The following is a 13,115-nucleotide window of genomic DNA, read 5'->3' as shown; positions in this document are numbered from 1 at the left end:
GAAATTCAGAAAGTGCAGGAGTGTCTTCAGTCGGCTGAGATGGCACCCCTAGCTTAGGCAGGCGTGAGATAAGTGTCACTCTTGGGAAGTGTTAGCAAACATGAGGAACACTATGGGCTTTGCCTGAACGATATTTGGTCACGGCCGTAAAACGGGTCGCAGAGTGGCAGATTCGAAGTCCACAACCGTCCAGTGAGGTATTCATCTACGCGTCCCTTTCACTTGGATGACGCCTTAAATCTTGAATGGATCGTGAATGAGTTGAATCACGAGCAAAGCGCGCCGGACGGCCGGCGTCCGGCCGCGTGCGTCGGCATGCGGCTGATGGTGACGTCACCTGCCGCCAGCCTGGAGCCGACCAATGAACGGGCGCTGCGCTCGCTGCGCCGCCTGGAGGCCGGGCCCGACCAGCTGGAGCCGTCCTACGAGCTGGACCCGAGGAGGCGGCCGAGTCCGAGAACGACGAAGCCGTCGAGGACACGGACAGTGAGCTGGGTCAGAAACTGGGCCGAGATGGACCTGACATTCGGCTCACAGTGACCCGGAGGCCGGCGGCTGCCGACCGGCCGGTGCCGGCGAGGGGGCCGGCGGAGAGAGCTGACGCAGTGACCCGGGGGCCGGCGGCTGGCCGACCGGCCGGTGCCGACGGACGACCGGGCCGGCTGAGAGAGCTGACGCAGCGGCTGATGGCGAGGACCGACGTCTCGTGGTGCTCCCGAGAGGTTTGCGGCTCCCGGAACAGAGGAGGCTGGTCGGTGTTGAACGCCGACCACGTCTGCCGTGCATGGTCATCGTTTTATTTTGGAATTCCCTTTGTGCGGGGCTTGCTTGCCTTTTGGCTCTGTCTTGGCCAATTTTTGGTTTTGTCAGCAGGTTTTGCTAGAGCTGGCGTCGTCAGGTTCGTTGAAACTAGCTAACTTATTCCTCATGTGCTAGCCATACGGTTGACGCAGACGCTGCATCCAGGGAAATCATGACTTGAGTGAAATGTGAATTGTCATCTTGCAATGCTTCGTTTGAGGTGAAAGCCGCGGTGTTGTGATGTAGCGCTCTCACCGATCCATTTGAAGGAAGGAATACATGAAATGTCGAACGCGATTGTGTTTTGTGCATTCGAAAATTGAAGAGCCCTATTTCAGTATGAAACCGCCTGAGATCAGTGCGCGGAATCTGTCTCCGGCAAAGTCGGGTGACCAGCACGTATATGCGGGAAAGGGCCGCATTTACCACCGCTCACCATAGTTCAGCCATGCTGCAGGTCTCCTGGCTTCCCCCATCTCCCCTCCCGCCACCTGATGATTATATGCCGTAGCAAAGCGCCGCGTGCGCCCCACTATCGGCTCTTGTGTGCGATCGCACGGCGACATTACGGCTCTGCGATTATAACGCTATGCCACGCGGCGAAGGGATGGTACATTTGTAGCATTCATGGCGGTGGACACGTACAACAGATCACTGTGACAAATCACCCAGCGCCGCGATCTGGCTCAGGTTGACACACAGACTGTCTACCGCGGGCCGATCGTTGGCCCGTGGACTGGCACCCCGTCCGACGGCAGCGGGGCAGCCGGCACCGGCTCCCGTCTGAGGCGATTGCCTGAGGCGGCGGGATAGGGGGTTCGGGATCACGGCGTCAACACTGACGAAGTCACGAGCACTGGAAGTTGCTGAACGTGGAACACTTAAAGAAAGAAAGAGAAGCATTCGCGGGTGCGCTCATAACATACCATATCGTAACGGCTACTCGATCAACTGTGTCTAAAACAACCGGAGCTGTTCGCGTCCTGCCACCACGGACGCAGACTCAAGCGGCATTATATGCCACCGGCGTTGCACATTGAACTCTCATGAGGCGATTGTCCTGACCGTCCGCTAGGATGCCTGTGAAAATCCCATGTGGGCACTTCTCACTGACCACACACACACGCCAGTTTCCCCAGAGGCAGGATGCCGACTGACAGTGACCTTAGTCTCCCCTCAGACAGTGACCTTAGTCTCCTGCGTGTCCTCAGTTGCGAACTCCGGGGCTTCCCACTGATACGGCCCAGCTGCTCACATCGGCTATGTACCGCCGATGCCGACGGCGGTCTGCTCACAGCGACGGGTACAGAGTGTATGCTCCGTGCACATGCTGTATCACGTAGTTTACTGCGAGTGTGTACTATGTGAGCTGTGCGAGCGTTTTCCCCGCCGGCAGCTCCGTCGCCTGGCTTCCGCTGGTGTCCGTTGTCTCCTCCGACGGTGACTGGACAGAGACCGGCGACAGCGGTCGGGCAGAGACCGCCGCACGTCGGCGCGCGCTGCCGTCTCCGCGAGCCCACCGCAGCTCCGGCGTCGCGTCTTCACCTCACCAGCAGCCGGGACCGGTCGTACAGCGCGTACTTCTGCAGCGGCAGCGCGTGTCCGTGCTCGAGCAGCTGCTCGCTCAGCTGGTCGATGTGGTCGTCGACGAGTCGGCGCAGCGCCGGGTCACTGTAGGCGTACTCTGCCACGACGCCGGCATCGAACGAACGTTTGGTGAAGCCTGCCGGATGCTCCCGCAGGCAGCGGCGCCTGCCCAGACCGGGCGGCGCCGACAACTCCAAGAAGTCCAGCAGCGCCAGCAGAGGCCGCTCAGTGTCATCCTGTGGTGGACAAGGAGGCCGTCAGACCATGCTTTATTTGTTTGTACTTCTGTTGAATCTTCGCTACAGTCCACGCTCTTTTAGAGGCGAATACAGAATGTTGCAATGGGATGGGGAGGGGGGAGGGGGCACATCTCAACAAATTTCACTGAACATACACTTAAGAGCATTGGAGGCGACCGCATGACGTAAAACAACACCGCATGTTCTCAATCGCATATGTTTGGGTGTCCACCATGTTTTCTAGCAGCCAATATTTCCACACACACATACACACACATACATGCATTACATTTGTTGAGGGGGGGGGGGCAGCATATAAATGGCCGCTGCGTTCAATTCCGAGGACCTAGGACCTTTAAAGTTGGATCGGTGTCACCCGAGCCAGGAATTATTATTCAAGCACGTGTCTGACCTGCAGATCCTCGTAGTGCACGATGTGCACCTGTTCTGATATTTCCAGGGAGAGTTGTACTCTGAAATTCCATTGTTGTAGCTGCACCCGGACGAACCGGGCCCAGCCGCTGCCGCGGAAGAGGTGGGAGGAGGCCATGTCATCCCGCATGCCGGCCTCCAGACTGCGCGCTTGCAGCAGCGCACGGTATGGGTTCCTCATCAGCAGAACCACCTGGTAGAGGAACGTGAAACTGCGACCTGCCACCCGCTTGTCGGACGTTTCTTGTACGCGTTTTGTTGAGCGCACGTACCTTGCTTACGCGCCAGACGCTGGCTGGCTTTTGTTCCATCTTGAAATCGGGGGAAAATCGAAGGGACAGCATACGTCTGAATGGTCTTTCATCACATCTAATACATACGACTTCTGAATTAAAAGGTGTTTCATCAAGAGCGAGAACGATCAAAGTGCTTCGAACGTTAAAGACGCCATTGCATAAATAACTAGAAACAGGTTAGGTTGTGGAAAATACAAGGATTGCTATATTATATAAAATAATGATTGTTAGATTGCATTCAAACAGCTGAACACTGCACGAGACTCCCTGCCAATCGCTCCCGAGGTACCTTCTCAGCCTTGAGCTCAAAGTTCACCGGGTCTCTGTTACTGTCCCGCCCAGCGCCGACATGCGGACCGCGGTGGGTCTGCTGGACGATGGTGCTGCCATCTGTCTCATCAGTCAGCTCACCGAGAAATCCTGCCAGCCGGTTCGTGGTGGGTCAGGTCGAGAAATTGTTCGGTTCCGCTAAATCTATGAACGCGTTGCCGGTCGTTGAAGGCGAGTCCGGAATGGTTTTGGTCTTAAAAGCACGGTGACACCCGTTCAGGATCACCCAGTACGGTAACTGCCCGAGACGATGAGACTGCACTATATTCATTCATAAAAAGTATTTTGCTCGAACAGCATTAATCCTGGACAAACAGTGAGACTTCAACCTATATACACACCCTAATCGCTCCTTGCAACTAGACTGAGCTTGCTTAGAGCTCCAGATCTTGCCTATGATGTTCATGGCGGGAACAACAGCCTATCATGACGCACCATTGCGTTGGCCTGCTGGCAGTCATGCCACTTACGCTGCCGCAACGCATGTATAGCACCAGATATGATTATACGATTGGAAACCTCTGCTGAAGAGCTCCATGTCGTGATGAACGCTCCCGGTAAACACGCCGGTGGCGCCCTCTATCAAGTAGCGCAGCCAGGTGGCGCCACTTCCAGGCAGTGACATCAGTGCCACCGACGGCAGCTGCTTGTTGCGGGCAAATCTGAGGAGCAGAGGGCGAACTGTGATAAGAAACCACCCTAGAAATTAGGCGCGGACACCTAACAGTGCATTTCGATCGTCTGCTCTTAAGCTTTTCAGTGAGAACCCAAAGAATATTGCATATATGTATATGCATAAGTGTCTGCTGGTTGCTCGGTTCAGATGCACCCATGCTTTCTGGGCACAGTCATTCATTATGAACTAACAACATCCACTTAGAAATGGTCGAATCTCGCGCTGGCAGAGACTGTGGCCATGCTATGACATTTTTCCAGGTCAGCCGCACGGCAGTTTAATATATCTACAGGAAACTTGCATGACCGTACATAGCATACATTCCCGACATACCATGAGCTATTTGACTCTAGCTCATACAAGGTCACCGATAAGATGACTGGCAAGAATCTGGGAGAAGTCTGGCTTAACGAGCAGTTAACAAAGCAAATGCAATATTTTAAGACACTAATGTCAATCTAACCAAATGTACCGTCGTAGTCAATCCTTGCATTGTCAAATGTCTTGCGGCAGTATTACCCTCTGACATTCAAATAACATTTTGCAATTATCACAGCAGATCGACGTAAGCGGAATTTTGTCCCGAGTGCAATGTAATCTTCGGAGGTATGGCCATTGCTCCCATCGCAGTGTAATCACATGAGGTATAACTTTCGGCTCTAAGCACTTTCAGTGGCAGTGCCGCATTGCAGCTGTATGAGCTCTAAGAGGCATTTGAGCAACAAACAGCCATGAGTTAACTTAGTTGATTCATTTTCTCGCCTGTCGTCACACTGCACTCGATAGATGCGTTATCTGACAATGTCATATCACATTTTCCCGCCGTCTCTTCCTCACGATTGTAAGTACTTTCATCACCAAAGGTATCATTTAATGTCACTATGTCGTTATAGGTGGTGACCAATGACCGGATGGTGTTCTAAAGCGAGTTGGTTCAACTTAGTATTTTTATTCCAGATGTAGTCTAGGCGATTCGCCTTGCTTTTAATCGTCTAATCGTCCGCACACATCGATGAGTTGATATGTCCACGGCGTTGACCACATATTCAAAAATAGCCCAAACAATTTGTGTCCGAAATCATAAAAACTATCTAACGGTATTAAGCCCATGTGTAGCTCTGTTCAACCCCTGAGATTGAAAATGAAAAATGTCTGTCTCCGCGAACTGTACGAGGAACTTGTCAATCTAGGTTGGCGTCGAGCCCCTTCAGCACGGGCTTAATAAGTCAGTTCAGTGCTTTCATGGAAATTAAAGGCCGAACACATCAGTCTCCAGAGGCGTCAGTTTTATCAGTGATTGACAAGGCTAGGCTATCGGGGCCTCTTCCCCCCACTCCTCTCTCTCCCAAACAACGTGTTTGTCAATAACGTGTAAGTCCACAGCACGTCGAAGAACGGCAGCTTATTTTTTTGTATCATGTGCCACGCTGTCTCTGATTTGAACAGCATAGTAGACATGTCCGGCAAGAAGGGAAGCTTTCAGTAATGGTCAATTTTTACTACATTTATGCAATACTCTTGCTAAAGATATAGAGGAGCCCAAGCCAACCCTGGAGGGCTGAACTCTGCTGTGGGGGGAGGTGGGTGGCGGCAGAACAAAAGAATACCAATCGACACCGGCGTGCTAAATGCCACGAGAAAAGACATTGCAAAGTAACGGTTTGTCAGGCCATGCAGCGCGGTGCGAAAATCAGCTATAGGCACCGTCCCAAAGTCCAGACGAGTGCCCGTACACCACTTCACTGCCCCGGGTCACCTGATGACAAGCCGCTCGCAGTTCCGGTCTTCCGGCCAGCGCACGTGCACCAGCGCCGACGCGTTGTACCGCAGCAGCTCGCCGCGGTAGCGCACGTCGCCTTCCTCGCCGTCGGTCAGCGTCGGGTGGCGCTGCGCCTGCCAGGCGGCGTAGGTGAGGCGAGCCGGCGGCGCTGGAGGTGCCGACCGGCTCGTCAGCGCCAGCACCAGCCAGCCAAGCGGCAACAGCAGCAGCAGCAGCAGCAGCAGCGCGGCCGGCGGCAGACGCGGCCGGCTGCGCCACCTGGTGACGCGCCGCTCCGGGTACAGCCACGGCAGCGGCTCGTCGTCCGAGAAACGTACCGTCTTCTTCCGCATGAACGGCGCCAGCCCGGACACCTTGAGCATCCCGGGCCTCGTGGGCCGGGCGGTGGAACTGCCGGAAGAAGACACGAGTCGTACAATGTGGACAGAGCACTGTCAGTGAGGTGCTGGATGAATGACTCCCTCAAAAACTGAAGCACCGTAGGCTTTCTCATGAACCGCGGTCAGCAGAAGCGTTCACAGACTTTCGGACAGGGATCCGACAGAGGACGTCTGAGTCCGACCGGGTATCCCCGAACAGTATGTAAAGGATATGGTTGTGGAGTCACGCTCAGAAATTGCGGACATAGTCTTCTGTCAGCAACTGAGGGCAAACAAAACAAACAGGAGCTGTGGTGAAAATACCCGCACCTACCGAGATTTTGGGAAAAGCGGCGCGTTCAGGAACTCCAGGCGTGTCTCTGAGGGCTACATGCAGAAGGTACTCCCAAAACGTACACATTGGGTACGTTCAGTGACTGCATAAAAATGAAGCGTTCACGGGCTGCATCAAGAATGCACTCTCAAAAACTGCACGCAAGTCGTGCCTGACGTTAAATGCCCAGCGAGTTTACCGATCACAAACTGCGCTCAGAAATTGCGTACGCTGCAGAAACTGTGAACGAGAATACGGAAAAGGTGGCTCTACCTCTACATACTTCGCAAGGCATGTGCAATAGTTAATCTGGACCTCGATCTTAGGACAAAGCCTCGGCAAATACCGATCCGATCATAACAATCACGGCCTTCCTTATTACGTGAGGTCCTTCAAAGAGCACCACTGAAGGATTTTCTATCGTCGAGCGTCTATCCACCTCCACGTAGCACGCACAGTACCTGGGAAGAGGGAGGGGAAGGGGGTGGGAGGCGAACCAGAGCCTGGAACCCGAACACTCCAGTTAAGGGGATCGGCATGCATTGGACAATCCAAACTTTTCACAACAATAAAGATACAAAACGCTGGTTACTATCTGTTCAAAACTCGCGGAACATGGATGATAAATTTGATTCGGATACAGATCGAGGCCGTTCGCTCGGACTACGGAACGCGCAGCCTAAATGTCATTTTCATTCCCACGTCTCGTCCAAGGCGAAATGCGACAAATCACAGGATCAAAATGACGGCTCCTTACGCTGGCTCATCACTCATTCACGCCAGCAGCTAATCCATGCCACGCATTATCGAGCCGTCCGTGATGGGACGATGACTCACGTGCGACGGCCGGCGCCGCGGCGTCTCCGCTTGCACGTGCCCGCCGTGTGCGGAGCCGACCTGCCGAGGTCAGGAGCTGCGGTCTGCCTCAGCCGTGCCGCCCGGCCGCCAGGCTGTGTCGCCGGCCCGCCTCGTCGGTGACCGGTGCACCGGGCGCCCCGTGTGTACGGGGTGTCCAGGTTACCCGGGGAGGGGCGTATCGACCCAGCTCGCCCAGTGACGGCGGGGGCGGTGGGTCCTCTTTGAGGCGCACCGTCCCGTAAGCCAGCTCAGGTCTCCAGCTGCCAAATAGTGGTCAGTGTCTCTTGTTTAGCACTTCGGTAAATGCGGCCAAACGCTCGTCGGAAGCTCCTATGACCCTGGTTTAGAAGCGCCATGCACTGACTCCCGGCATTCATCTCCGCAGCGGTCCCGCCGTTCTCCGCTGTGCCTCCCGTCCCGCTGTGCGCCGCTGTCGACAATGATAGCGTGGCGGCCCGTTCTGCCGTGTACTCGTCGGTGCGGTGCCGGTGTCGGTGCCGAGGTCGTCATCAGAGGCCGGGCACATTATCAGAGATCGAAGGGAAAACCTTCATGTGAAGAGGTGTCAGAGGGATTGGGAAGAGTAGCTGATGTGAATGGATGTGCATTGGTTGGTAGGTTGGCAGCCATTTCTAGAAACAGCCGCAGTTACCGTGCCTTTGTAGGCGCGGTCATAAAAAAGGCACGGACAGAGGCAAATGTAAAATGAACCTTCACCTCAACACGCCTGTATCTTGGTCAAGTTTTCTCAGCCAATCATATAAGAGTAATCTGACGTTAGGTTTGGATGGTTACAATTACGTGTGATGCACCACATTACTCATAATAGCCTGCACGGAAGGATTGAGAAGAGGTACTAGCATCACGGGTGGAATAATGGCTTTAACTGTCGTCCTCGTCTGGTGTGTTAGTTACACAGCGTTTCGGCTAGTTAACTTTCCGGCTGTCATCAGATGTTATCAAGTACTGAAACGAAGTGACGATGCTTGGCTATCAGCCACGCACGCGTCACATCCCTAATTTTCTTATTCAAAACGCTGCGATTCGAACCAGGATTTTCTTGATTGCAAGTCCAGTGCTTTACCAACAGATTCAACCGGAAAGGACAATGTTCCGGTGCACATAATCTTGTTGTGACTTTTCCGCAAAATTGGATGCCAGCTTGGGCTGATATCTGTATTTGCCTCACTGATGGAGTTGTTAACCGATGGTATCTATGCTGCCTTCCTTGACTGCGCCCGAGTGGTATGACTGGAAGTTCAGCCAGCGATCAGTTGCTGTTGGTTTCCGGTATACCGATGTCCTGAGCCCGTCTGTGGTTCCCTCGACTTGTATACCTAGGAACGGTAGGCTGTTGCCGTCACGTTGTCTTCACGTTCAGTAAACTGGATGGGCCCCTGCATCAGTCAGGAGCCTACAGTGTTCTGTGCTCTGTGTTCCAATAGTGTGCTGTGCTCGCAAGCGGGTCGGCCAGAGGAACATTTCCTGAGCAGGGACAGGAATGAAGCCCCTAATCAAAAGGGCCCCTTTCCATGGCCGGTACCCTCTGACAATGAAAGGCCATTTTGACTGCGCGGCATTAGGGGAAAGGATGACAAAGGGCAGGGACACATCCAGAGCCTTGGCAAGGGGAAGGAGGCGTACAGGGTTTGCAAAAGGCCCCTGGTGGTGAAAGCCCCGTCCCCAGTCATTTAGCGGCCGCTTCCTTCCCTTTATCCACTTCAAATACCAACAAAAGTGCGTCTGCTGAGAGACGCGTGTTTCTGTTCAAATTAAAGGGGTAAAAAATTAGAAACCAAATTGAGAAAATCGTGGTCACTTGAAATCAAGTGAGCCTTATCCGGCGATTTGTCTTTTTTGGGGAGGGGCTTTCACCACCAGGGGCCCTTTTTAAGCCCTGTACCCCCCACCCCCCACCCCCTTCCCATTGGAAAGACTCTGGTTGCGTCCCTGCCATTTGTTATTCTTTCATCTTATGTCGCGCAGTCAAAATCACTCTCTAGAGGCACACTACACGCCGCAAGCTCTTTTTATTTTAAGGATGGAAACAGTTTCTACGTAAATGTTAGAAACTATTTAGGTAATTCTGTTGAATTATTTGATTTATTATCCCACCAGCAAACGTGCCGCGAGAGAAACTAAAATTACTTGAGTAATCGGTTTAGTTCAACCCAATATTCGGCTAAACAATTGGAGGCTTTGAAGTCATGTCGGGTACCCGTACTGGGACGATGAGTCAGAGTCCGTGACCCCGGCTGCCATGTTGAAGTCATATCGGGTACCCGTACTGGGACGATGAGTCAGAGTCCGTGACCCCGGCTGCCCCGGGATCACGGGGTCTGGGCTGGGTGAGCGGTGCTCGGAGCGCCGACCGTGAACCGACAGCGGCTTTCGTATGACCAAGCTGCCCCCCCCCCCCCCCCCCCACCACACTTCCTTGCTCGTCCCACGCCAAACAAGTACTAGCTGGGTTTGAGCGACCTTCGCAAACGGCCCATATCACAGGCACGGCTCCGATGAAGCCCACGCACCTTAGAAAAATGCGGTACTGCTGGCCAACCCAGGTTGTCCACTGTTTAAGTACTACATCTCCCCACGGCACCACACAATAATCAGACGATTACGTGTGCATTAATGGTCTTGTTTCTTCGGGAGCAGATAACACATACTGAAACTTGGGTGAGGATCCGAGAACATCCGAGTAGTGCTGTCATCGAGCCGAGAACATCCGAGTAGCGCTGCATCGAGCCGAGAACATCCAAGTAGTGCTGTCATGGAGCCGAGAACATCCGAGTAATGCTGTCATCGAGCCGAGAACATCCGAGTAGTGCTGCATCGAACCGAGAACATCTGAGTTGTGCTGTCATTGAGCCAGGAGCAGGTGACAGTATCTGATCATGCTGCAGGCCATGCAGGCGTGGGGGTGCTCACCGACCGACGGGATCGCCGGTTATGAGGGTGGACAGTAGGACGGGATGTACCATAGCCAAGACGAGGCGGAGACGTGCATTGAGTCTGCCAGACAGTAGGAAGATAGCATCATCCAAAAAATTGTCATGTGGAGAGGCATCAGATCAAGGTCAGAGACGGCTCCATAAAAATTGCGAAATCCTTCACACAAATCCCGGTTAATTCCTGTCGTGCAGCTGAAGGCTTAGTAAAATGTTACACGTCTTGGCATTTATATTTCAAATCGCATGACCATCGTTTAAATGCTCTCAAACCTGCGCTGGCCCTTTGTGGGACCGCCACAGAGACGTGAGGCGCCGATAGCGAATCGTACTACCAGTCCCGGGAGGAACGTCGCTCCAAGCTGGTGGCCTCGCAGCGGCGGGGAGGCCCACACCCCACTGCAGCAGCAGAGGGTGGCATTCAGACCGGTCTTGGCGGGCTTTGGTCGCCCACGGCGCTCGGCGCCCGGCACCGGTGACGTCAGGCGGCGCTGAGTCCAGAACTCGTCGGCGTATATCCCGCCGCCGTCGGCCAGACGGAGCCCAGTCAGCCACGCTCCGGGACGAGACGGGGGCGGCCGCAAGATGAGCCTCGCCTTGTTCACCGCTGCTGCAGTGCTGCTGTTGCTGGGCCAGGGACAGGCCATCAATTTTGACTTTTCGACTGCCTGCATGACCTACGACTACAGGTTCGGAAAGTGCGTGACACTCGACAGGTGCCGGCAAGTCAACGCGGCGCCGGCGCGAAGCTGCGGCCTGCGGGTTTGCTGCCCTCGGAACAAGCTGATTCTGACAGCCACCGCAGCCTCGAACGTGCCGGGAACTTTCCAGCAGCTGGTGCAAAACCACCACAGAGTTCAGCCCGGCCGCGTCTTCTTAAACAGGTTCATCCGCAGCCCTTAGAGGGTACAAGCGATCGAACCAAGTGCAAGTGGAGATGGGATGGCATTGGTGACTTTCGACGGCGAGCCAACGGCTTGGATCCAGCGACCGTAGAAGGCGCTGCTCGGCCATCGGAAGGACGGTGACAAGCGGTAGGCCCGTGGCGGCACTCTTACCACGCCCAGCGCGGTGCTGACGGCGACGCGCTGCGTCAGCAGGTACTGCCGCCACCAGGACTACGGCGTGTTCCGGTTCGCGCTTCATTCGGCCTACGTAACTTGACCTTCTCACGACGCAGAAAATGACGTGGCACTTCTGGTATTGTCCCGGTCGGCGGCGCTGAACGCACGCCTGCAGCCCATCTGCCTGCCGCCGCCCGACGTCGACCACAGGGGCCAGGAGGCCGACCTGGCCGGCTGGGGCCTGTCCGAGTACACCGGCAGTGTGCCAGGGGCGCTGCAGCAGGTGCGTCTGCAGGCGGTGGACCCGTTGTGCGCCAACGTCCGTGACGTCACGTTCGGCAAAGCGTGTTCAGGCGGCCGGGGCGACCCTCTCCTGGTCCAGGGTGCCGACGACCTCTACCAGGTGATCGGCGTGCTCTCCTCGTCGGGCACCGCCTGCGGACCCCAGAGTTTCCCGGCATCTACGCGAAGGTGTTCAAGTGCAACCCCTGCATCGTGGACAACAGCCGGTGGCAGTGACGTTGACGCGCCTGTAGAGGGATGGTGTCAGTTCTTATAATGGTATAGGTAAGAGCATCCATGAGGGAAATGCGCCGTCGTTAATAGAGAAGAACCAGAATGAAGGTCGGAAGACTCAGAATAAAACAGTGAAAGCAGCGCTGTCAAGTTGATTGGGGATCATGTCGTAGTTAACGCAAATTTTACGACTCCAAAGATCATTTTGATCTCTTTCCAATATAATGTGCCTGCTCTTACAAGTGTAAAAGGCGGAAGTATAAAGTAAAGTATGCCACAAAGCGATGACAGCATGGCAGCAATGACAAAACCGTGCCATGGCATACGTGCGCACACACACACACACACACACACACACACACACACACACACACACACACACACACACACACACACACACACACACACACACACACACACACACACACACACACACACACACACACACACACACACACACACACTTGACACCATCTGACACCATCTACTGTTTCCAAAATAAGAATAATGGAGTTCCTTGTTTAATTCTAGGTAAATTATAAATGCATATGTTTTGAGCATATCTTGATGTTTTAGGGCCGCAGTGGTGACGTAACAGTGTCGGCCCACCGCGCGCCATCGCCAGACGTGTGTGAAGCTAGCAGCCGTGCGATGTCCGTGTTCAGCAGAAATCGACGCAGTTTTAACTTAACGCAGTTTTAAAACAGCCCTCTTCAGTTTTAACGAAGCATCGAGTAAAGTTGAAGTTGATGAGGAACGATGCATGACACCAAAAACCGGTTAGTTTATAGGAAACTTGGAATAATTTTTCGATCTGGTGTTGTTAGGACTTATTTACGACATCCTTGTAACCCGCGTAACATTCCAGATCGGGTGAGATTTAGCATGTATC

General features: G+C 54.1%; 1 protein-coding gene across 1 annotated transcript; it reads left to right on the top strand.

The window, feature by feature from the left end:
• The first annotated feature begins 11,315 nt into the window (after window positions 1-11,315).
• LOC119111447 (serine protease filzig-like) lies at window positions 11,316-12,226 on the top strand. The gene is made up of 4 exons (XM_037235262.1): window positions 11,316-11,341; window positions 11,744-11,798; window positions 11,883-12,117; window positions 12,156-12,226. The coding sequence occupies exons 1-4, from the start codon at window positions 11,316-11,318 to the stop codon at window positions 12,224-12,226; spliced, it is 387 nt and encodes a 128-aa protein (XP_037091157.1).
• Window positions 12,227-13,115: the final 889 nt, after the last annotated feature.

Source organism: Pollicipes pollicipes, unplaced genomic scaffold (genome assembly GCF_011947565.3).
Source record: "Pollicipes pollicipes isolate AB1234 unplaced genomic scaffold, Ppol_2.1 Scaffold_7261;HRSCAF=8764_pilon_pilon_pilon, whole genome shotgun sequence".
Taxonomy (NCBI): Eukaryota; Metazoa; Arthropoda; class Thecostraca; order Pollicipedomorpha; family Pollicipedidae; genus Pollicipes; species Pollicipes pollicipes.
Note: the sequence above shows the minus strand (reverse complement) of the source record. Positions and strands in the feature narration are given on the sequence as shown.